Genomic DNA, 22,997 nt, shown 5'->3' with positions numbered 1-22,997 from the left:
ACATGCCATAGACCTACCTGGAGTATACTAGGTCCCTTGCAGCTGTAAACTGTCCTCTATGGCCAAACAGGCAGGACAGCTAATATCAGGATATCTGAACACATGCACTAGATACCCATTACAGAATATGCTGGAAGAAAGTCACTTTACTACACCATAGCAAATATAAATATGAGATTGTTCCTGGAATCAGCCTCAGCTCTAAAAAAACTTCCTAAATCTCAACAAATTTGAGTGCATGAGACTGTCCCAAATTTGGGAAGTTGAATTCTTAGAACAACAGCCAAGACAACCCAATTTAGCCTGCTAGAAGACACCTTTAGGACTCTAGGACCAATGCCAGTTGCCTTCTTCAGCCTCATTTGCTCGTTGTTAGTGCCTACATGCACATATCATAGTTTTTATGTTCCCAGAGGATGCCAATATAACAATGCTGAAATTTGGGAAGTTGAATTCTTAGAACAACAGCCAAGACAACCCAATTTAGCCTGCTAGAAGACACCTTTAGGACTCTAGGACCAATGCCAGTTGCCTTCTTCAGCCTCATTTGCTCGTTGTTAGTGCCTACATGCACATATCATAGTTTTTATGTTCCCAGAGGATGCCAATATAACAATGCTGAAATATTGGAAGGTATTGATTAAAATTTTTTAATTAATATTTTAGTATATGTTGTCATTTCCTGAAAAATTTGAAGTCATTAATAAGAATCAGATGTCTAAATCTAAAATTATATTAGACATAAACAGAAGTAATTAATGGTGCCAATGACATTTCTGGTGTTCAGAGTTGTTGCATTTTTAACCAGTAGTACTATATTTAATGGGCATTAGTCTCAAATTTTAAATTAAATTGAAAATTGGAAGTGGAGCCTGTATGACTTGGTATAACCAAGTTCACTGCTTTTTTTTTCATCATTTTTCCAACAGTATCATTAGGATGGACACTGTGATGCAAGAGAATAGCAGATTTCTGTTGTGCAAAATACATCCCTGGTTTCTTTTCAGATTACTGTATAAGCAGACTATTTTACTCCACTCTAAAGTGAGAAGATAGGAAGTTACTGTCCAGACAAAGCATTGAAATTGTGGACCAATCCATTTCGTGATCATTTTTACAGTGAGCTCTGACTTCTCTTCAACTGCAAATGACATCATGGTGTTGAAGATTTATTCAATATGTGATGTAAATTAATTATTCACTTTTTTGTTCTGTGATATTAAAAAGTGAAATGATATCATGAGACAACATTAAGTCTATCATACCACTTTTTTAAAGTTGCATTTTTTAAGTGGTGCTTGTAACACAGAACAAATCTGCAACATGTGAAACACAAAGTTTATTTAATAATGTACATGTACAGATATTTTGATCTGAAATTCACCTTCAGTATAATGGACAATTCAAAAGGTAGAAAAACAACAACGGATTTCACAAGCAAGATACCAGTCATGTGCTGGAAATATTATATTACAATTGATATGAAATTCACACACACAAGAAAAAAAAGTACATTGATTAAAACTATTAGTTACAATTACTAAGGATAAAATCTTCCCAAATTTCTGGTGAGGGAAGTCATTGTTTGGGCAATACAACAGTGATTAAGCAGACTTAAAATAAACACTCAAATTTAAAATGGCATTTATAAAAGAGATGGCAACTTGAAGATTCTATGGTCTTAATATCAAATCTGTGTTGAGTCGGCTGGCAAACACAAGGAATTTGTGTAAAGACAAGGGTGGGAAAGTGGAGACGGTTTATCCTAAGAAAATAATACAGCATGTAGTTGAGAGGAATGTTAAGTACAGGCAGTCCCTGATTGATATAAATTCAGACTTATGCAGATTATTAAGGACAATGGGGGGGGGATTTTACGTATCACGCAGACACATTGCTCAAATGCCACCTAACAGTGGTCGTCTGTTACTTCCTTCCTTCCTTACTATTGTACAAAGACAAGCTATATGTATATTTGTATTTTATAGGTTTTCACGATACATCCCATGATACATGACTGGAAAAAGGAACAGAAGTGAACCCATGCATAAATGCACCAAAATTGATCTAGAAGTGAAAATAAAAAATTATAAAGAAAACAGTTATGACACTTATCTGATAATTATCTTTTAAAAAATTCTGTACTAGGTAGGTAATGTATTTTGCTGCATACTCAGAAGTTTTCAAAGTTAATTTTTGTGTCGTGGCAAGCATTAAAAATAACTTATAAGTTCCCTTTGTTATGTGTGCATATGATACACTCATTTAACACTCTTCAAACAAAAACTCACACTTAATATCCAGATTCTTATACAACTTCCAGGGTAATCCCCATAGTTCTTTTTCTCTCTTTATTCAAGTAGTGAAAAATTTTCATTGTGTTTTATCTATTATTATTAGAAAGTTTATTATTCTTTTCAATAAACTTTATTTTAGGATGACAGTTTGGAAATAAGCAAATTCCTCTACGTCTGTTTCCAAACAATAAAGATATTATCCATGTATCACCACCAGACATATGGTTTTAAGGTAGACCCAGTTCAATAACATATTTCTGGAAATTAAACTTTCCTTTCCAAGTAAATAAAGATAACCAAAGAAATTCTTGGAAAGCATTTATGGTATCAGGAGGAAAAAAGGACTGACAAAGATACCCACCAATTCTTCAATTGGAATGTTTGTGAATAATGACATTGTATCCAAAGTGGTTAAAATATCAAATTCCCTACATAGTATCTTAAGGGGTGTACAGGATATGATAGTACTACATGAAAAATTCACACTAACTTCCTATCGACAATTTTCCTCCAAATCAGTCTGTTACCTGTCAAGACTCCAACATTATTAGCTCTTATATCTCTATCTTCTAAGGCACTTTTTACCATATCAATCCACCTATATCTTGGTCTTCTTCTGGGTCTTTTTCGTGCCAACCTGGCAGAGAACATTTGTTTTGCTAATCTTTCCAATAGCATTCTGTTTAGGTGACCATATCGCCTGAGATTAATAATGCATTCCTGCATGCTGACAATGTCAAGTTCTTTTCTAATATCCGCGCTTTTCATATGATATTGTTATTGATGGCATCTATTTACACCTCTAATCTTTCTCAGGACTCTCATATCTCTGGCATGAGATATGAGTGATATGAGATATCTCATATCTTTATTTTTTTTTAAATTTTTATTTGCTTGCTACTTTGGTGATATCAATATAGGAAAGACTTCAGGATTTAAAACATTCTTCATGTAGAGAGGCATCAATTTTGCTGACATAAGAGTGATCGATACAATGTGCTTCGGTTGAATGAAACCTCTCTTCAGTTTTAGAAAAGTAGTCACAAGTGACTTTCCTCTTCCTGGATATTACTCCCCCATACACAACTTGCTGATACCTGTCTGATAGTCTCCGATCCAATGCACAAATCTAATATCCATATTGATATACTATTATTATTATCCTAAGACCTCATGGAGTCAAAGATTCATCTAGGAGGTCCCTTTGTCATATACACAGCTCATCATACCTTGTCTTAAACACATTCAAATTGTCTGCAGACAATGGACTCTCAAGCAATGCATTCCAATCGTTCCCAACTCTCCATGCAAAAAACTTGCTTCTCGCTTCCTTGCTCACACCCTCCTTATACAGCTTCCAGGGATGACCTCTTGTTCTTTCCCCATCTCCCACCATTTTATGAAAAACCTCTTCAATGTTAATACTATAACAATCCCTTACCAACTTGTACATCTCTATCATATCACTCCTCTTCCTCCTATCCACTAGACTGTAAATTGCATCTTCTCAACCTTTCCTGATATTGAACATTCCAGAGATCAGAAACTACCTTAGTCAATCAGGAAACTTTCCAACATCTCTTCATCCTTGTGAAAACCAGGTGCTCAAATCTGTGCACAGTAGTCCATATGTGGCTTAATCAAAGCATTATTCAATGAAACAAGAATCTCCTTATTTTACAAGTTAGTGTCCTCTGCATCACTGCCAGAATTCAGTGTGTTGTCCTCACAATTTTGGCAATGTGTCTTCTAAATTTAAGATTCTTATCCACCATCACCCCAAGATATTTCCTCCAAAAATTTTATTTTAACCCCCCCCCCCTCAAAAAAAAGAAAGAAAAAAAAAGCTGAATGTAGAAACTATGAAAGTTTTGAACAAAATATCATACAAGACTTTCATAGTTTCTACATTTGGCTGTAAATTAATGCTGGATTTAATATCCACTTGATTTATATAATTTTGCATCATTGAACTGAAGCCTTTTGTCTCTTTATTTTAGTAAATACTTGACACACTGACTGAGAGTTTTTGTTCTCTTAAGGTCTCTGAGGAGAACCAACCATTTCAAAACAACTGTCAGGCCAGTGAAACCTTATCAAAATGGACCAATAGAAGGCGAATATATGGACGCTTGGGCAAGCGATCATGTTTTCTATAAGGTCACGGCAACCAACTTGTAAATGCTGGCTAGTGTATTCCCATAAACTCTCTGGTCATATTTTGTATGAAACTTTTATAGTTTCTACATTCGGCTTTGAAATAATGCTGGATTTAATATCCACTTGATTTATATAATCCTGCTAAGTTTCCATTGGAATATTAACCAACATAGTAAATTTCTAATAGCAGCTATCACAGTGAATTCTGTTAGAAATTCTTTCATTTCCTTGCCACTATTTAGTGCATGAAACTTGAAAATAATTCTCGTTTTTATCTTCCAAACAGACTGTACTGCATATGTATAATGCACATGAAAATTCTCCTTATTTTTAAATCACTGCTCATGAGTATAAGTATTTATTTCACCATTCTTTCATTACTGTTGATTTTAAACCTTTAACACTAAAGGGAAACTATCAAAAAAAAAAAAAAAGTTGAGCATAAAAGTGAGAAAAAATGCATAAACGATGGTACTCAAATGGTTGCTAATTGAAAACCAATAATGAGCTCTGAAAAGACAACATTCTGAGACTATTGACATTATAATATAGCCAGCCTGGATGGCTAAATGGTTAGTTAGCATGTCCGCTCTCCAGTCAAGAGGCTGCGGGTTCGAATCCCGCCGTGGGCATGGATGTTTGTGATTGTCTGTGGAAATACTAGTGGTGGTCGGCAGTAGATGCCGTTGGTATAGTTGCGGTCAGTTAGTGGATTGTGAGTGGTGGAAGCAGAGTTATAGAGTAGATGCCCTCCCTCGATGAGTCTTTGGACTCCCTTGAGGTGACAAATAATAATAATAATAATTAGAAAAAGGTTAAGCAAAGATCTGAGAAATCAATAACATGTAATCAGAAAGAATGCAGTATTAGTAAAAATAATCCTGTGCACTCAAAATACTGGAAATCTTAGCTGAACATCATATAAAATAGAAAGGAGCATTCATGTAAGAAAGGAAAATTATTTTTTCTCCTCATTTGAAGGGTGAATTTAGATTTGTGTTGCTTGGCAGCTAGGAAATATATCAAAGGTGCAGACTGCTCATATGACAAATATATCTACGATGAAGGCCATCAAACTTTTAGTTATCCAAGTCACAGAATAAACAAAAGGCATGGGAGGACTTTGGCAAGAATATAGAAAATAAATATCAAGAAGGTGGCAAAATATTCTGGAGGTTGTTGAAGAAACTTAGGAATGGAGGAAAGAGTGCTGTAAAAGGAATTAGAGATGATAAAGGTGAAATGAAAACAGGAGAAAAAGATATCCTTGAAGTATGGAGTAATTACTTTGAAAAACTGCTAAATGAAACAAGCAGTGATGACAGCACAGTGATAAAAAATACTGACCAGGCATGCAGTCAGGAATACATATCCATACTTGAAGTAGAAAAAGCCATCAAAGGCTTGAAATGTGGAAAGGCAGCAGGAGTAGATGATATTCGACCAGAAATGCTGAAGTATGGTGGTATAAGAGTCTTACAGTGGCTGCACTGCATAGTTCAGAAAGCCTGGACAGAGGGACGAATTCCCGATGATTGGAGTAGAGCTCTCATAGTACCCATATATAAAAAGGGAAATAAAACTGAATGTGAGAATTACAGAGGTATTTCCCTACTGAGTGTTCCTGGCAAGATCTATGCAAGTATACTTGAGAAACGGTTGAGAAGAATTGTGGAAACAAAGCTTGGTGAAGAACAAGCTGGATTCAGGCCAAATAGAGGCTGTCAGGATCAGATCTTCACTTTACGACAAATAGTCGAGAAAGCATGGGAATATAACAAAGATCTGTATTTAAGTTTTGTCGATTTGGAAAAGGCATATGACAAGGTGCCAAGAGAGAAGCTATTCAATACGCTGCAGTTATATGGTGTCAATGGGGCATTATATCAAGCAATACTTAGTCTTTATTTGAGTTGTGAGTCAGCAGTTAGAATTGAAGGAAGTACAGGAAGATGGTTTAATGTTAAATCTGGTGTGAGACAAGGATGTACATTATCCCCTCTGTTATTCATTATCTATATGGATCACATTATGAAGGAATGTGGTATTAAACCTGATATCAAAATTGGAGATGTTAATGTCAGCTCTTTGCTTTATGCGGATGATGTTATACTTCTAAATAAATCCGCTACAAGTCTGCAAGATTCTCTGACTAAATTGAATAGCTGTTGTAATAGATATGGTATGAAGGTCAGCAATAAAAAGACAAAGACAATGAAAATAGGCAGAATCATTGAAAATGTCAACTGTGTTGTGAATGGAGAACCTGTGGAACAAGTAAAACATTTCAGCTACTTAGGCACAATTTTTACTGAAGATGGTAAACTAAATATAGAAATAGACAACAGAATCAGCAAAGCTGGTATCGTGGGAAGTCAATTGAATAAATTCATATGGAATAAGAAAGAAATTAGTCGGAACACTAAATTAGCTGTATACAAGACTGTGTTCAAACCAATTTTAACTTATGGATCTGAGAGCTGGGTCAGAAGTAAAACACTTGACCAAAGACTAGAGACCGCAGATATGAGAGTCCTGAGAAAGATTAGAGGCGTGAACAGATGGCATCAATGGCAATATCATATTAAAAATGAGGATATTAGGAAAGAACTTGACATTGTCAGCATCCAGGAATGCGTTAGCAGAGCTAATCTCAGATGGTATGGTCACTTAAATAGAATGGGAGAGGAAAGATTAGCAAAACAAGTGTTCTCTGCCAGGTTGGCAGGAAAACGACCCAGAGGAAGACCAAGATATAGGTGGATTGATATGGTACAAAGTGCCTTAGACGATAGAAATATAAGATCTGATAATGTTGGAGTCTTGACAAGTAACAGACTGATTTGGAGGAAAATTGTAGATAGGAAGTTAGTAATGATGTAATTTTTTCATGTAGTACTGTCATATCCTGTACACCCCTTGAGGGTACATGGCAGGAATTTGATGATGATGATGAAGTCACAGAATTGCTCAAGGTATTCCATTAAAATATTACTATGATGGAGAGGTAAATGCATGGCTGTGTCATTCTGCAGATAAAATTACCTTGCCATTTCAATAGCCTGCTCTACTTGCAAGATATGGACAAAAAGTCAATAGTTGGTAAAAAGTAGACAGTATTTTTAACTTGGGTATAATTATGTTAAAGATACCAAGCAATTTTAAACCTGGTTTTACTCCATTTTTCCCAAGTAAGCAAACAGACAAAATGTCAAGTTTGCACCTGCAATTGATGCAAGACTAGCTGATCCCACAGGTAGTGCAAGACCAAGGCAACTCGTGGTAAAGGTGGAGCAAGCTCTGATCACTAATCTTAATATTTACCCTTAATGCCAAAACACATCTCCAAGAAGGGGAAGGCAAGGGGCCACAAAACATCATACATCGCCTTCTTGGAGATGTGTTTTGGCATTAAGGGTAAATATTAAGATTAGTGATCAGAGCTTGCTCCACCTTTACCACGAGTTGCCTTGGTCTTGCACTACCTGTGGGATCAGCTAGTCTTGCATCAATTGCAGGCGCAAACTTGACATTTTGTCTGTTTGCTTACTTGGGAAAAATGGAGTAAAACCAGGTTTAAAATTGCTTGGTATCTTTAACATAATTATACCCAAGTTAAAAATACTTTCTACATTTATATCTCCTCCTGAGATTTTTAATTAATAAGGTTATAACACCTTATGGTAACTTGTTTTGGTAAAATACTTACAAGCTCTGCATTACTAAATCTTGGTATTTCTAGCCTGGCTCCCACTGATGAGACCTTATTTGCCAAGACGTGAAAGAGAGCTCCAGTTCCAGTTCGAAGAAGAAAGAACCTGTGCCTTCCAGTCCAAAAGAGGATCCAGTTCCCGCGGCCCGAAGAGAGAGCTCCATGCTCACTTTCTACAGAAGTACCTCGGCATTGGTAAGACCTTTTTTCTTATTATTGGCTCTTTTACCCATTCCTTCTGCTATCTCTTTGCTTGTTGTGAGGGACACCGGGCGTTCCCCGACTTCGCCCTCCTTTACCTCCCCCCCCCTTCTACAGCCAGTAGTTAGGTCCTCCCCCAACAATGCCGTTATTCTTACCCAGAACTAGAACGCTTGGCATCGAAGTCAAGCGGCTCCCAGATGAGCGGACGTTAGTGAAAGCTCTGATTGATGCAGTAGGGGCAGAAAACATATACGGTTTCACACCGTACTCAAAAGAAAGATTCCAAATTGTAGTCAAAAATGACCAAACAAGAAGCAAATTATTAGAGGGTTTCCCCTGTGCGGGACAAATGATCAAACCTTATTTAATAGGGAGTTTACGGAAAACGTTAAGAATAACTAGATTTCCCTTGGAATACCTGGAGAATGAAGACAACGTCAAGAAATTTTTTAGCCAATGGGGCGATATTATTAGTATCAAAGCATTTGAACATGCTGATTACAAAGGCTGGAAAACAGGCGACGTTGAAATACAGATGGATATGAAAAAGGAAGTTCCCAACTTCATTTTAGTGGGCGAAACAAGGGTCATGGTTAACTACCCGGGTGTTAAAAGATTGTGTTTCCGATGTAACTCTGAGGGTCACCTAGGGGCAGAATGCCCAAAACTACAGTGCAGAAATTGCAAATCAACAGAGCACAAAATAGTAAACTGCACAGAAGCTTGTCTTAAATGTGGGGACTTGACCCATAAAGTGGACACATGCTCGCACAGAACACTCTCAGAAGCAGCTGGAGGGACCATAACACCGATCAGGGCTATACCCCTCGGTAAACCTGAGGTATCATCAGGGAGCGATTTTCCAGAGCTCCGGCAACAGACCGAAAAAGAAACACTAGCAGAAAACACAACCTCCATGAAACCCGTAACGGGTAAGACACCCAGGGCAACCTGCCACATCAAGGAAATAACAGTCAACTTCGAAACCCGCAGCAAAGAGGAAGAAGTCGTAACAACCAGCACCCCAATAAAGCGCACAAGAGAGGCAGAAACAGAAGAGGCAAAAAAGGCTAAACAAAGCAGCCTACTCTCGTCAGAAGATGAAATGGACAACATCCAAACTACAAGCCAACGCGAAGGCACCCAGCCCCTTGAGGAGGCGGTAACAAAGACAGGAAACCAATCCCCAGTAGCGGACCAACCTGCAGAACCCCATTCACATATCTGCAGCACGGACATTTATAGCGTCACAGAAATGGAATTTCAAAACGACCTCGTTATGGATATTCCAAACAGCTCCGATAGTGAATCACAGGTGGAACATGTTGAGCAACAAACAGACAACACCCCCCCCCTTCCTCCAAATACCAACATGGATTTTAAAATTGCCACTTTAAACACCAACGGTTTACGCAAATCCCTTCGCACAAAGCACTGTCTGGAAGCTAATGTTAAGGTACAAAATTAATATCCTCCTGATTCAAGAAACCCATTTTTATAAGCATTGGGACATGGAAAACTTCTCGAGAAGCTACCCAGTCACCAGCTACTGGTGCTTTGGGGATGCTCACTCACGAGGGGTGGGGATACTAATTCGCCCCCCAATCGCGGGGGGGGGGTTCTTCAACGTCCAGAAGGACGCCATGGGACGTCTAATAACGGTGGACTGGAAGTACAGTGGCCGTACCATCCAGCTTGTTGCAGTATACGCCCCGAACAACCCATACCACAGAAGCGGTTTCTTCTCTGCCTTTGAAAACTACCTCTTGGGAGCAGAATACCTAATAGTAGCTGGGGACTGGAATTGTGTGGAAGACACATGTTTGGACAAAGTAGGCGGGAACGCAAACTCCGGAACTGGCGGAACCGCACCTCTAAAAAGATGCTGTGTAAATTTTGATCTCGTCGATGTCTGGAGGAGGAATAACCCATCGAAGGTAGAAACAACGTGGTGCCGTGGCCAGATATCGACGAGACTAGATAGGGTGTACGTGTCCCAAAACTTGGAACAGTATGTCCAAAGGACACGTCACACCACAGCACGCAACATGTCAACAGACCACAAATTGGTCATTTTAAAAATTACACTCCCAGAGGTTATGGAAACAGCCAGAGGTCCTTGGAGGCTTCCTCCTACCTTTCCCAGTCTTTTCAGCGACCAGCTACAGAAACTCTGTGATGAATGGACAAACATCAACTGGGACTGGGAAAACTGGCTGCACTTTAAGTGGCAGGCTAAGGAACTGTTTCAAAAATGTGGGTGCGAAAGGGTCTACCAACAACGTAAACGGCTGAGGGATCTCTACAGGAACTCGGCTGGTACCGGTCAAGCGAACGGAGCGGAGTTCCCTGCAGACATCTTATCAGACAGGTAGAAATAGAGCTGCAGCAAGAGCAGCAGAGTAGAGTCGATGACCTCGACTTTCGCACGAGACTCTATCTCAGAAATTTGGAAACACCCTCCGCCGCATTCTACAATCAACAACGGGTGGCAGCAAACGATGAAAGAACGATTTACCAGATCGAGGAGAAAGGCCAGATTCTAAATTCAACCCATGAAATACTCTGTCACTTTCACCAGCAGTATCTCGGCATCTTCGCTGACCAGCAGGGCACGGATGACTTCAGTGAGTGGGACGTCAAACGTTTTCCCGAGCATCTTAGCGCCCTGCATGACAGGCCGATAACTGCAGCTGAAATAAAAGCCACGTGCAAAATGATGAAGACAAAAAAGACCCCAGGGCCAGACAGACTGGGGATAGAATTCTATAGATCTATCTGGGACCTTGTACTGCCAGCACTAGTAAAGATCTTTAACGAATTCCTCACTTCGGGAAACATCCCCGAGGAATTCGCTAAGAGCTATACAATCTTTATCCCAAAAAAAGACCGAGATCGGACCTTGTCAAATAACTGGCGTCCCATCTTCTTAACTAACCTAGACTATAAACTTTTCGCAAAAATTATCTGTACATGCATTAAGGGCGGAATAGAAAACATAATAACAAGTTCACAGGTCTATGGAATCCCAGGTAGATCTATGGAATTTAATCTCTTCCTGCTAAGAGACCTAATCAGACTGGCCAAGGAAAAAAAATACCCCATGGCACTTCTCTCCACTGACTTGGAAAAAGCGTTCGACAACGTCAGCCACACGTACTTACAGGACACCCTAAAAAAAGTAGGCATAGGCCCGAGACTTCGGCATACAATTAAACATATGTACGCGGAGGCCTCGACACAACTGTCTATTAATGGGTTTCTGACAGAACCAATCCGTATAAAGAGAGGGGTTAATCAAGGCTGTCCACTAAGCTCCCTTCTCTTTTCCCTAGCATTAGAACCCCTCATCAAAAGAATAGAGAACATCCCTGCAATTAATGGTATTCCACTGCCCCAAGTTTCCAAACAGTGCAAAATAGTAGCATATGCAAATGATGTAGTGGCCACACTCAGAGACTCTGAGTCTATCTGCATCTATCTTGACATACTGCAAAACTTCAGCATAGTCAGTGGTCTCTGAGTTAATGCACAAAAAACCAAAATCAAAAATTTTGGAAATTTCCATAACACCGGACTTCCCTATGGTTTAGCGCTGCATACGCAGCCGCTAACAATACTAGGAGTTCCCTTTTCTGAGTCGCTAGCTTTACCAGTTAAAAAATTACAGGAAATAAGTACGGAAAAGATAAGTCTATTCAAACCGACCTTTTTCTCCTTTTATGGCAGAGCCACAGTGATAAAAACAATCATTACCCCAATGCTGATGCACACGGTCAATATCACAGGCATCACACTGCTACAAGAAAACCAATTATCCAAAAAACTCATAGATTTCTTCTGGAATGAAAAAAAAACATGAGGTTAAAAAACAATACCTGCAACTAAAACATGAAGAAGGGGGGTACGCTCTGCCTGATCTCAAAAGCTTGCTTTATGCAAATACATTCAAAACCGTACGGAAGGCCTTAAACTCAAACCATATTTCAGGCCTCCTAATTAGATATTTTATAGGACTTTTCCTCCCCCTCTTTGGAACCACGGACTATGCTGGACCCCGTGCAAGGGTTGTGCCCAAGTGGTACTGCACACTAGTAAAATCACTCACAGTACTTAGAGACAAAGGAACAGAAATCCTCACACACAAACCGAAAGCAGTATACTGGGATTTCTTCCAACTCTCCAGGCGTGATACACCAAACCTCGGGACAAACAATGAAATTCTCTTTAAAAACATCAAGAATAGCTGGGGACAGCCTTTTCATCGGGATCTGGCCTGGCGAATAGCTTATGGGTGGCTCCCGGTGAAACAGGTTAAATCTAGGTACGTACCCAGTCCGTGCAATCCCTTTTGTGATGTCTGCTGGGGCGTGGAAACGGTGGAGCATTTCTTTTATTTTTGCCCACCAGCCCAACGCGTCTGGCAAAGACTGAGCACAGCACTGGGAATCCCGATGCTATCACTAGAAGAGGTTATACACCTGCAATTCCCGCCACCAGTCAACAAGACCCAAAAATTCGCCATTTTTTTAATTAACGTCTTAAAGTAGCACATCTGGAAGGTACGGAAAAAATCCCAGGTACGGGACGCAAATTTAATGTACGCAGGAATAAGGAAAGGTTTCTTTTTTTACCTTCCTAAATTTCTTGCGCAAGAGAGACATCTACTAGGCGACTTTAAATTTGTGAACAAATACTGCAAACCACCGAAAATATGCTTTCTTATACAGGGACGCATCAAGCCCTGTATATTTCTTTAGTATCTCCAAAACTCCACCTAACTCTCCCTAGGAAAAGTAACAACCACTCTATTCTTCCTCGCCACAAAGCTTTCGCTGGCACGGTTTCCTTTACTCCAAATAAGGGGGGTAGATCTGAGAGCCCGGGCTGCGAAGGCTTACTGCGAGGCGGTGCTGCTCCTTGTGAGCGGCATCTCCCGGGCCAGTCTTCTATCCCATTCTAAGTCCCAGTGGTACCAGGTCTGTAAGTTCCTTATTTTGTTCCCTTTAAGTTCAACTGACTGGACCTTAAGTCCTTTAATTTTTATGTAATTAAAAAATGTTCTAACTGAAATTATTGTTTTCAAAACAGGTCAATGGATCTCCTTCATAGATAACTGACGAAATTATTAAGGATAAATTTATAAGTGAACTATTAGTCAAAATTCTTATGGTTAAATTTTCTTTTTTTTTTAATAGATAAATTGAGAATATGTGTCACAGACCAATTAGCCATATAAGGCTAAACAGGTTGACTGAGGCCTCTTTTACCTCCTACTATCCTACTCTATCTTTCATTATTCTCCTCTCTTACTGTCTGCTGACCCTCAGCATGCTTTATTCTCCAAAGGCCTATGATGAGAGACATGAACTCCCATTCGACCTCAATAAAGGTCGAAACCGGCCTGGGTAGTGGCCCCTTGCCTTTAATACAAAACATCATACATCCCCTTCTTGGAGATGTGTTTTGGTATTAAGGGTAAATATTAAGATTAGTGATCAGATCTTGCTCCACCTTTACCACGAGTTGCCTTGGTCTTGCACTACCTGTGGGATCAGCTAGTCTTGCATCAATTGCAGATGCAAACTTGACATTTTGTCTGTTTGCTTACTTGGGAAAAATGGAGTAAAACCAGGTTTAAAATTGCTTGGTATCTTTAACATCGTTGGTGAAAAGATGCTGTAATAAAGAGATGGTGTTACTGGTAGAAGATACTGACAAAGAGGAAATAACATCAGAGCTGATTAACAGGTCAGGTTTTACTTACTCCATGCTCTTTTTTCAAGTTACCAAGTCAAAATCCTTTTTAACATTTTTCTTTTCGTTAGCAATTTATACATTTGTTTATTTTTGCTGAATAACATAGTTTCCACAGAAGAATGTAGTAATTTTCAATGTAAATATTTTTCAAAGCAAAGTTTTGAAAAATATTTCAAAAAGGGAGATAAGTCAACCATCAAATTATCATCCCACTGCCCTTATGTCAATCCTCAAAAACAAAGGAAGAAGTAATTAACAGCCAACTATTTCGCTACATGGACATCAGTCAATCAGCAATATGGATTCTACCACTCCTGCTCCACATCAAATTTCCTAAACAACCTTAAATACTTTCAGACACAGGCAATGAAAGAGTTGGAAAAACTCATCTGCTTGCTTTTGACATTTCCAGGACATATGATCACAGCCGGCAGAGTTCTTACTACCATCTTATGGTCTACTTTTAGTCCTTTATGACTAGTTTTCTCTATGGTCATTCAGTGAATGAAATACTGGGTGGTACCTCCCTCCAGATTTCTCTATCAATGCTGAGGTATCCACAGTTTGTGATCTGTCATAATGTCTTAAACACTGACCTTCTTACCATTCTGTTGTGAGAAAGGATAATCTCATGAACCAAAACACAATCCTGTTTTTCTTGTAAAAAAATCTCACTTTACTGCCCTTTACATCTGATAAGGTTCCAATCTTCAGTTAGGATCATATTTCTTAGCATGGCATAAGCACATTATGTGCATAGTTCCTACACTCTTCAGAAACTGTATCCTCTCTTGTTCAAAACTACTCCTTACTTGTAACAACTCTTATCATTATAAATACCAAATCCACCTAACCTGAGCGTATTGTTCTCACATTTTGGGGTAGTACACAAAACCTCTCCAGAAAAAGGTTGCTGATGTCCAAAAGAAGGGGATAGATGGCTAATCTCTCAAGTACTCCTTCTAATCAATTTCTCAGTATCTGTGAGACTGCTTATGCACTGTTTTCTCTTTTCTATAGCTGTCTTCATTGGTGTAGTTCTTCTGCACTGGCTATCACTATCATCATTACTCTACTTTCCTCTAACATGAAAAAAACACAAGCAACTACCAGTCAATGTCCATGCAACATCTTTTTAGTTCCATACTTATTCAACATCTCCTTTTCCTCTGTTAGGGTGGGGAGAAGTTACATACAGTGAGTGTTTACTTACCACGAATAACCGAGAGCAAAAATGATCTGAGGGCAATGGGAATCGCTTTATTTTTATTATTTTCTCCAAATAAAAGTATTATTGCTTTATTTGCTAGTATATAATAATACAAAAATATAGATTGGGTTTAATAAACAATATGTAAAATTATGTGTTTACGAGTTCTTTTTTCAAGAAAATATTTATATAAAAATAAACAACTGCAAATTAATAATAAAAATAAAGTAAAAGTAATAATTTTTTTATTTTTTTTTGGAAACAACCTCATAAATAAAACAAATAAATTAGATGCATTAGTTTTGTTATTGTTTGAAATATATTCAATTAGCTTATATTTATTTATTTGACTGTTTATTTTTTTAAAGATTTTGTGAATTGTCCTGACCTTGGCTCCATAATTTTTTTTTTTTTTTTACTTTTCTCCCTACATGTTCACTATAACTGAAACAGATATAATTTCATTACAGGATTTTAAGGACAAAATTCTAGATTCTGCAACTACCTGGAAAACTGAGTACAATGTTCTTTGTTTATATTCCAACTGTTATTCAGTTTTATTTTTTATTATTGTCTCAATTTAAAAATAAATAAATACTTACATTTAAAATACTGGTTGGAAGAAACCTTACATTCTTGATGTTCTGATGCATATTTTTCATTTCTTTAAATTTTTAATTCAATACAACTAAATATTATTTTTTTTCATTCTTTAATTACATATTAAGTCATGCTCATTAAGCAAATCAGATAAATAGTATATTTTTAACTAAACTGAAAGTATTTTTTCATCTGGTTTGTCCTGTAATTAAACTGGAATGAAGTTTTAAATTAAAAGCAGTAATCAACCCTAAAACAACAACCCTAGCAAAAAGGGCAATATTTATTCATCAAATAAATTATAATATAGCATGGAAGTCACACTAGAAAGAAATCATTATTACAAGCAGAATTTTCAGGTCTGGTTTCAAAACCAATCTTGATGCTAACAGTTAGAGACAAAATGCAATAGAATAACACTAAAAATTAGAGTATGTGATAAGAGGAGAACTTGACTGTAACTCAGAATTCAAGGAAAGACAACATAATTTTGTTAGATCCTGAATGGACGATTTTTTGAGAAATTATTTATTCAGAATCTAACATAAGAATATGGCTAACTCAGATAATACCTGGTTAACAGCAACACACAGTTCTGAATTTTGTTGTAAAGGAATTTATGTAATAACATGTAAAACGCACTAGAAAAATCTTGTGGTTGAAAGTTAAACTGAAGGATTATAGGATTAATGAATATTAATAAGGAAATTGTAGTATAATCTTGTCCCATTAAACTGTCTTAAACTTAATAAGTCGCCAAAGAAGTTAAGAGAACTAGTGAAAAGGTCGAGTTACATACGCACGTATCGGCTGTAATGCTGCCAGCTACAACATATGAGGAATATGATGCAAACGGGATTCCTGGAATACAGCACCTAACGGCAGCTAGGACTTGGAGGATCACCTTAGGGGCATGAAGACAAAGGGTCGTATGGGAAAGAAGGGATGAAATATAAGCGAATGCGCGCGATAACGCGAGGCTTTTTTTCTGTTGTTCCCAACTTCACTTCGAGGATTCCTGACTAGTGGATGGAGTGGGGATGAGCGAGAGGAATGACCCACTCAAGTAGGAGCAGAGAATGCGCTGTATCGAGTCAGTGAGAAGTTCGAGTCTGGGAAGAATGTAAAACAGACGGCATAGTCATAAGCCCATTGCGGAAGCAACCGATTGAAGGAGGACCTGAAATACACGTGGCCGTTAACAGACCTTCGGAAGAAAAAAGATTGGGTAACGTAAAGGCCTTTACTATACGTTTGAATGAGACAGAATTTAGTGTTAGATCATATTAAGTGAACAATTCATAGTGGACTATAATAAGGATTTTGTATTTTACAAGATAGAATAATTCTGCTAAACAAAGGAATGTCAGGAGTGAAAATTTAGCTGCATGTGACTGAGATTATATGTGAATTTAAAATTTTTGTAGATGATTTATATCAGAATAGTAACGGGTCGAGAATTGTATTTTAATATAGCATGAAATAAGAGTTTGGTTTTTGAGTAACATAATTAGTTAGATTTAATGTTTTATAGTTTGTGTGAGATTACCAAGTTAATCTATGAGTGTTCTGTTAAATTAGTATTGAGTAACTAACTTAGCAAGAGATTTTGAAAAGCTTAGTATCATATTCCAACTATAGCTGTAAAGTGTAATTTGTTCCAATAAACATGTTTTGTTGTATATGCCTGATTCGTGCTTGATTCAAGAATTCAAATTACCACTTACAAAAATTTAGAACCATAGCGGGAGGGAATTTAATGAGAGCGTTAGAGTAAAAATAGATTATTGGCCACGACTGAAATTAGAACCAGTATCTATTTAGTGTATATTAGAATGAGTGCCAATTAACCTAGGAATATTCCCTGAATTTTGAATAAGCTCATATTATAGGACTCTGGCTGGCGCAGCAATAAAAAATAAATTTGCCAGTGTCCTAAAAGGAAGCATTCTTAGGTGGAGTTAAGTAAGGCATTCTTAGGGAAGTATATTAGCATATTATATATCAATAACGAAAGTATAAAGTAAAAAGAAGTTATAACAATAGCGCAGCGAGTAGGATTTTAGATGAGCAAGGTTTGAGTAAATAAGAAGATAAATAAGTACAAGTGAATAAGTTAGTAAATAAACATAATAGAGTATAAAGATAAAGATTAAAATAAATAAAGATAAAGATATAAAATATAGAGTAGAGAAAAACCACATTTTAACAATTTATTAAATGATAATAATTTCAATAACACAATCACAAGGAGTATTGAGTAAGTCAACCTTCCCGAAACTGATAAAGTTTGAAAGTCATGTTTGTTCAAGTTAGGAGGATGAATGTGGACTTATACAGTTTTCCTTACACAATCTCTTTCATAAAAAATCAGCTTCTGTGGAAAATCTTAGTCTTTTTCCAATGACTACTGTAGATATGGCATGAGTATCAACCTCTGACTTATCAGGCTTATGGAGCTGAATGTAATCCTGATGTTCTTCTAGACCTATTTGAGCAGTCTGCCCATAATAACAGAGGCTACAAAACAAGGAATTCATAAACTCCTGAACAGGAGAATATTTTTCTTTAGGAGAGTGTGAGAATGAATTTAGCTTGTTTAATCAGAAGGAAAGAGGAGACCTGAAGGTTAAATCTGGAGTAGAAGTCTGGCAAGCTTCTTGAACATAACTTCCATATAAGGGATGGAGGCTAAAATTATTAATTACTTTGGTGATAATGTTGATATAGCCACTGGAGAGGAAAAAAGACTCCAATGAAAGAGTTGTTCTACTTTCATAAGAGAGTCAGTACAGCAAAAGGAGTGTGCATAATGCACACTCCTTTTTCGATCAACCATCGAAACAAGGATCTCGATGGTTGATCCCCGAGTTGGATGCTAAGAAGCTGCATCAATATATCTCCTTGTATTTTTTCTTCCTGTACACTAAACTCGGGAAGACACATTAATAATGCTTATCATCATCATCTGCCTCAGAAGACAGGTATCAAAATATTAGTGCACTGTACACTTCTTATGCTCCACTGACTTTTCTCAAAGCAGAAAATTTTCATTAATCACTTTCCTCTGCGATGACTATAGTCCCAACATTATCACCAAAGTAACCTGTCATCCAGTTCCTTTTCAGAGGATTTCTATAGTCAACATGACTTATAATAAAAGTTATCTGAGGAAGCTTGCCAAATTTCTATTTTAGATTAACTTTCAAGTCCCTTTCCATCCAATTTGCAAACTAAAATCACTCTTACACTCTAATAAACACAAATATTCTCGTTTCTCCTATCCAGAAGTTTACAGAATTACTTGAAAATGCAGCCTCTCTTATTATGGGCAGAACAGGCTGGATTGCTCAGATACAGCTAGAAGAAGAACATGTGGATTATATTCAGCTCCGTGAGTCAGTTAAGGTCTTGACAGTCATGCCATATCAACTAGACACAAGAGTCATTGTAATCAGACTAAAATTTTGAAAGCTGAATTTTAATTTAAGATAAACACCACCATGAAGTCCACATTCATCATCCTAACCTGAACAAAAATGACTTTCAAACTTTCTCAGTTTTGGGAAGTTCATCTTGGAATTTCCCTGGGTCTTGTACCCTCCATAGTGCCCTCAAATACTAGGCGAGTTCCTGTTCCATTTATCCCCAAGGATGAATAATTTATTAACTGATAATAATTTCAATGGCTTTTCTTGAATTCTAATAGTTAAAGTTCTCTTCTTGCAATGAACTGAATTAAATTTGACAAGAAATTAGATTCTTGTTTAATATACTCAAGTATAAACAAACCAACGTGTATGAAGTATCTTCATAACTAAGAGAAGCTCGACTTCGCATCAACTACCTCGGTATCCCATAATACAAAAACAACCCAGACCAGTATCATTCCACAGAATGATACTTGATGACAATACAGAATGATGATAAAATATTAACTTATTCCATGATATTTCACTGGTATTATATCCAGTATCTTCAGAGCACAAAAACAGTTTTGTCACGGTACGCAAAACAATAATTTGGTGTAACAGTGAGACTAGTTTAAAAAAAATTGTAACGGACAACACAAGGAACTAAAGTCCTCATTAGGCACCATCTATGTTGGGAAAAGAGAAAACAAATATTAATTAGATCTCTCTCTGAATTAAACTGACTTCTGTTTAACATTTTTGTTTTCTTCCAATTGATCCTGTCTGACATGGTATCTCTTAGGAGAAGTCATTATAAATCAGAGAGAGAGAGAGAGAGATATTGTTTTTGGAATCAACAGAAGCTTTAAAACATACTCCAAACCTCAACAAGTATGATTATATATAAATTTACCAAAAATCTGGGAGAGTGTCATTTTAAGATCTAATTAATATTTGTTTTCTCTCTTTTCCAACATAGATGGTGCCAAATCAGGATTTTAGTTCATTGTGTTGTCTGTTACAATTTTTTTAAACTAGTCCCACTGTTATACCAAATTGTTGTTGTTTTGCTTACTGTGACCAACTGTTTTTCGCTCTGAAGATATAATACCAGCGAAATATCAGCAAATAAGTTAATAAATATTATTTTATTACATTCTGTGTTGTCATCAATACCGTGACCATATATGCTTTTCTACGCATTTGGGTAAAGGATTAAACAAGAATATAACTTCTTGCTGAATTTAATTTACTTCATAACCAAATGAAAAAAAAAATGTTCTACACCACTCAAAACAATTAGAGGATATTTTATCATCATCATCAAATTCCTGCCATGTACCCTCAAGGGGTGTACAGGATATGATAGTACTACAAGAAAAAAATTACATCATTATTAATTTCCTATCTACAATTTTCCTCCAAATCAGTCAAGACTCCAACATTACTTGTCAACAGTTACTTGTCAAGACTCCAACATTATCAGATCTTATATTTCTATCATCTAAAGCATTTTGTACCGTATCAATCCACCTATATCTTGGTCTTCCTCTGGGTCGTTTTGCTGCCAACCTGGCAGAGAACACTTATTTTGCTAATCTTTCCTCGCCCATTCTGTTTAAGTGACCATACCACCTGAGATTAGCTCTGCTAACGCATTCCTGGATGCTGACAATGTCAAGTTCTTTCCTAATATCCTCGTTTTTAATATGATATTGCCATTGATGCCATCTGTTCACACCTATAATCTTTCTCAGGACTCTCATATCTGCAATCTCTAGTCTTTGCTCAAGTGTTTTACTTCTGACCCAGCTCTCAGATCCATAAGTTAAAACTGGTTTGAACACTATCTTGTATACAGCTAAGTTAGTGGTTTGACTAATTTCTCTCTTATTCCATATGAATTTATTCAATTGACTTCCCACTATACCAGCTTTGCTGATTCTGTTGTCTATTTCTATATTTAATTTACCATCTTCAGTAAAAATAGTGTCTAAGCAGCTGAAATGTTTTACTTGTTCCACAGGTTCTCCATTCACACTTGACATTTTCAATGATTCTGCCTATTTTCATTGTCTCTGTCTTTTTATTGCTGACCTTCATACCATATCTATTACAACAGCTATTCAATTTAGTCAGAGAATCTTACAGACTTGTAGCGGATTTATTTAGAAGTATAACATCATCCGCATAAAGCAAAGAGCTGACATTAACATCTCCAATTTTGATATCATGTTTAATACCACTTTCCTTCATAATGTGATCCATATAGATAATGAATAACAGAGGGGATAATGTACATCCTCGTCTCACACCAGATTTAACATTAAACCATCTTCCTGTACTTCCTTCAATTCTAACTGCTGACTTAAAACTCAAATAAAGACTAAGTATTGCTTGATATAATGCCCCATTGACACCATATAACTGCAGTATATTGAATAGCTTCTCTCTTGGCACCTTGTCATATGCCTTTTCCAAATCGACAAAACTTAAATACAGATCTTTGTTATATTCCCATGCTTTCTCGACTATTTGTCGTAAAGTGAAGATCTGATTCTGACAGCCTCTATTTGGCCTGAATCCAGCTTGTTCTTCACAAAGCTTTTCTTCTACAATTCTTCTCAATCGTTTCTCAAGTATACTTGCATAGATCTTGCCAGGAACACTCAGTAGGGAAATACCTCTGTAATTCTCACATGCAGCTTTATTGAGAGCTCTACTCCAATCATCGGGAATTCGTCCCTCTGTCCAGGCTTTCTGAACTATGCAGTGCAGCCACTGTAAGACTCTTATACCCCCATACTTCAGCATTTCTGGTCAAATATCATCTACTCCTGCTGCCTTTTCACATTTCAAGCCTTCAATGGCTTCTTCTACTTCAAGTATGGATATGTATTCCTGACTGCATGCCTGGTCAGTGTTTTTTACCACTGTGCTGTCATCACTGCTTGTTTCATTTAACAGATTTTCAAAGTAATTACTCCATACTTCAAGGATATCTTTTTCTCCCGTTTTCATGTCACCTTTATCATCTCTAATTCCTTTTACAGAACTCTTTCCTCCATTCCTAAGCTTCTTCAACAGCCTGCAGAATATTTTGCCACCTTCTTGATATTTATTTTCTATATTCTTACCAAAGTCCTCCCATGACTTTTGTTTAGCTAGTTTTACACAGTGTTTAGCATTCTTGCATTTGTCTCTATATTCTCTAAGAGCACAAGCTGACTTATTTGACAGGAACTTTTGATTTGCTTTCTTCTTTTCCTTCATTGCCTCTTTAACTTCCTGTGTCCACCAGGGAGTTCTGATTTTTTTATCCTTACAGACAACCTCACCACATGCCTCTCTGGCAGAATCAATCAATGTTTTCTTCAGAGTTTGCCACTGAATCTCCAAGATTTGATTCCTGTTCTAAAACTATTTCATTTTTTCTTCAATAATCTTTGTGTATTTTAGTCTACAGTTCACATCTGAGAGCTGCTCAATTTTTATTCGCTTTAAAACTTTCTTACATGTTATTCTTTTCAATATGAAATTCAATTTTATCCTAATCAAGACTAAATAGTGATCGCTTCCAATTTCAAATCCTCTGTACACTCTGGTGTCCTGCACCAGGGAGAAAACATCACTATCAACAA

The 22,997-nt window shown here is 37.1% G+C and overlaps 2 protein-coding genes across 2 annotated transcripts in view; one reads left to right on the top strand and one right to left on the bottom strand.

Annotated features, from left to right (window-relative positions):
- LOC150104477 (EKC/KEOPS complex subunit Tprkb-like) overlaps window positions 1-15,952 on the top strand; it is a 135,350-nt gene extending 119,398 nt beyond the window's left edge. Inside the window, exons 2-3 of the mRNA XM_090395166.1 lie at window positions 8,200-8,364; window positions 15,814-15,952. Coding sequence (XP_090251292.1) covers window positions 8,200-8,364; window positions 15,814-15,821 — 173 coding nt within the window. The 3' untranslated portion in view covers window positions 15,822-15,952. The remainder of the gene's footprint in view (window positions 1-8,199; window positions 8,365-15,813) is intronic.
- The window catches only part of LOC150104476 (XK-related protein 6-like), a 144,489-nt gene that overhangs the window by 28,402 nt on the left and 93,090 nt on the right, over window positions 1-22,997 (bottom strand). The gene's annotated exons all lie outside the window — the stretch shown is intronic.

This window comes from Typopeltis vanoorti, chromosome 7 (assembly GCF_054136105.1).
Source record: "Typopeltis vanoorti isolate ZY-2024b chromosome 7, IOZ_Tvanoo_1.0, whole genome shotgun sequence".
NCBI lineage: Eukaryota > Metazoa > Arthropoda > Arachnida > Uropygi > Thelyphonidae > Typopeltis > Typopeltis vanoorti.
Note: the sequence above shows the minus strand (reverse complement) of the source record. Positions and strands in the feature narration are given on the sequence as shown.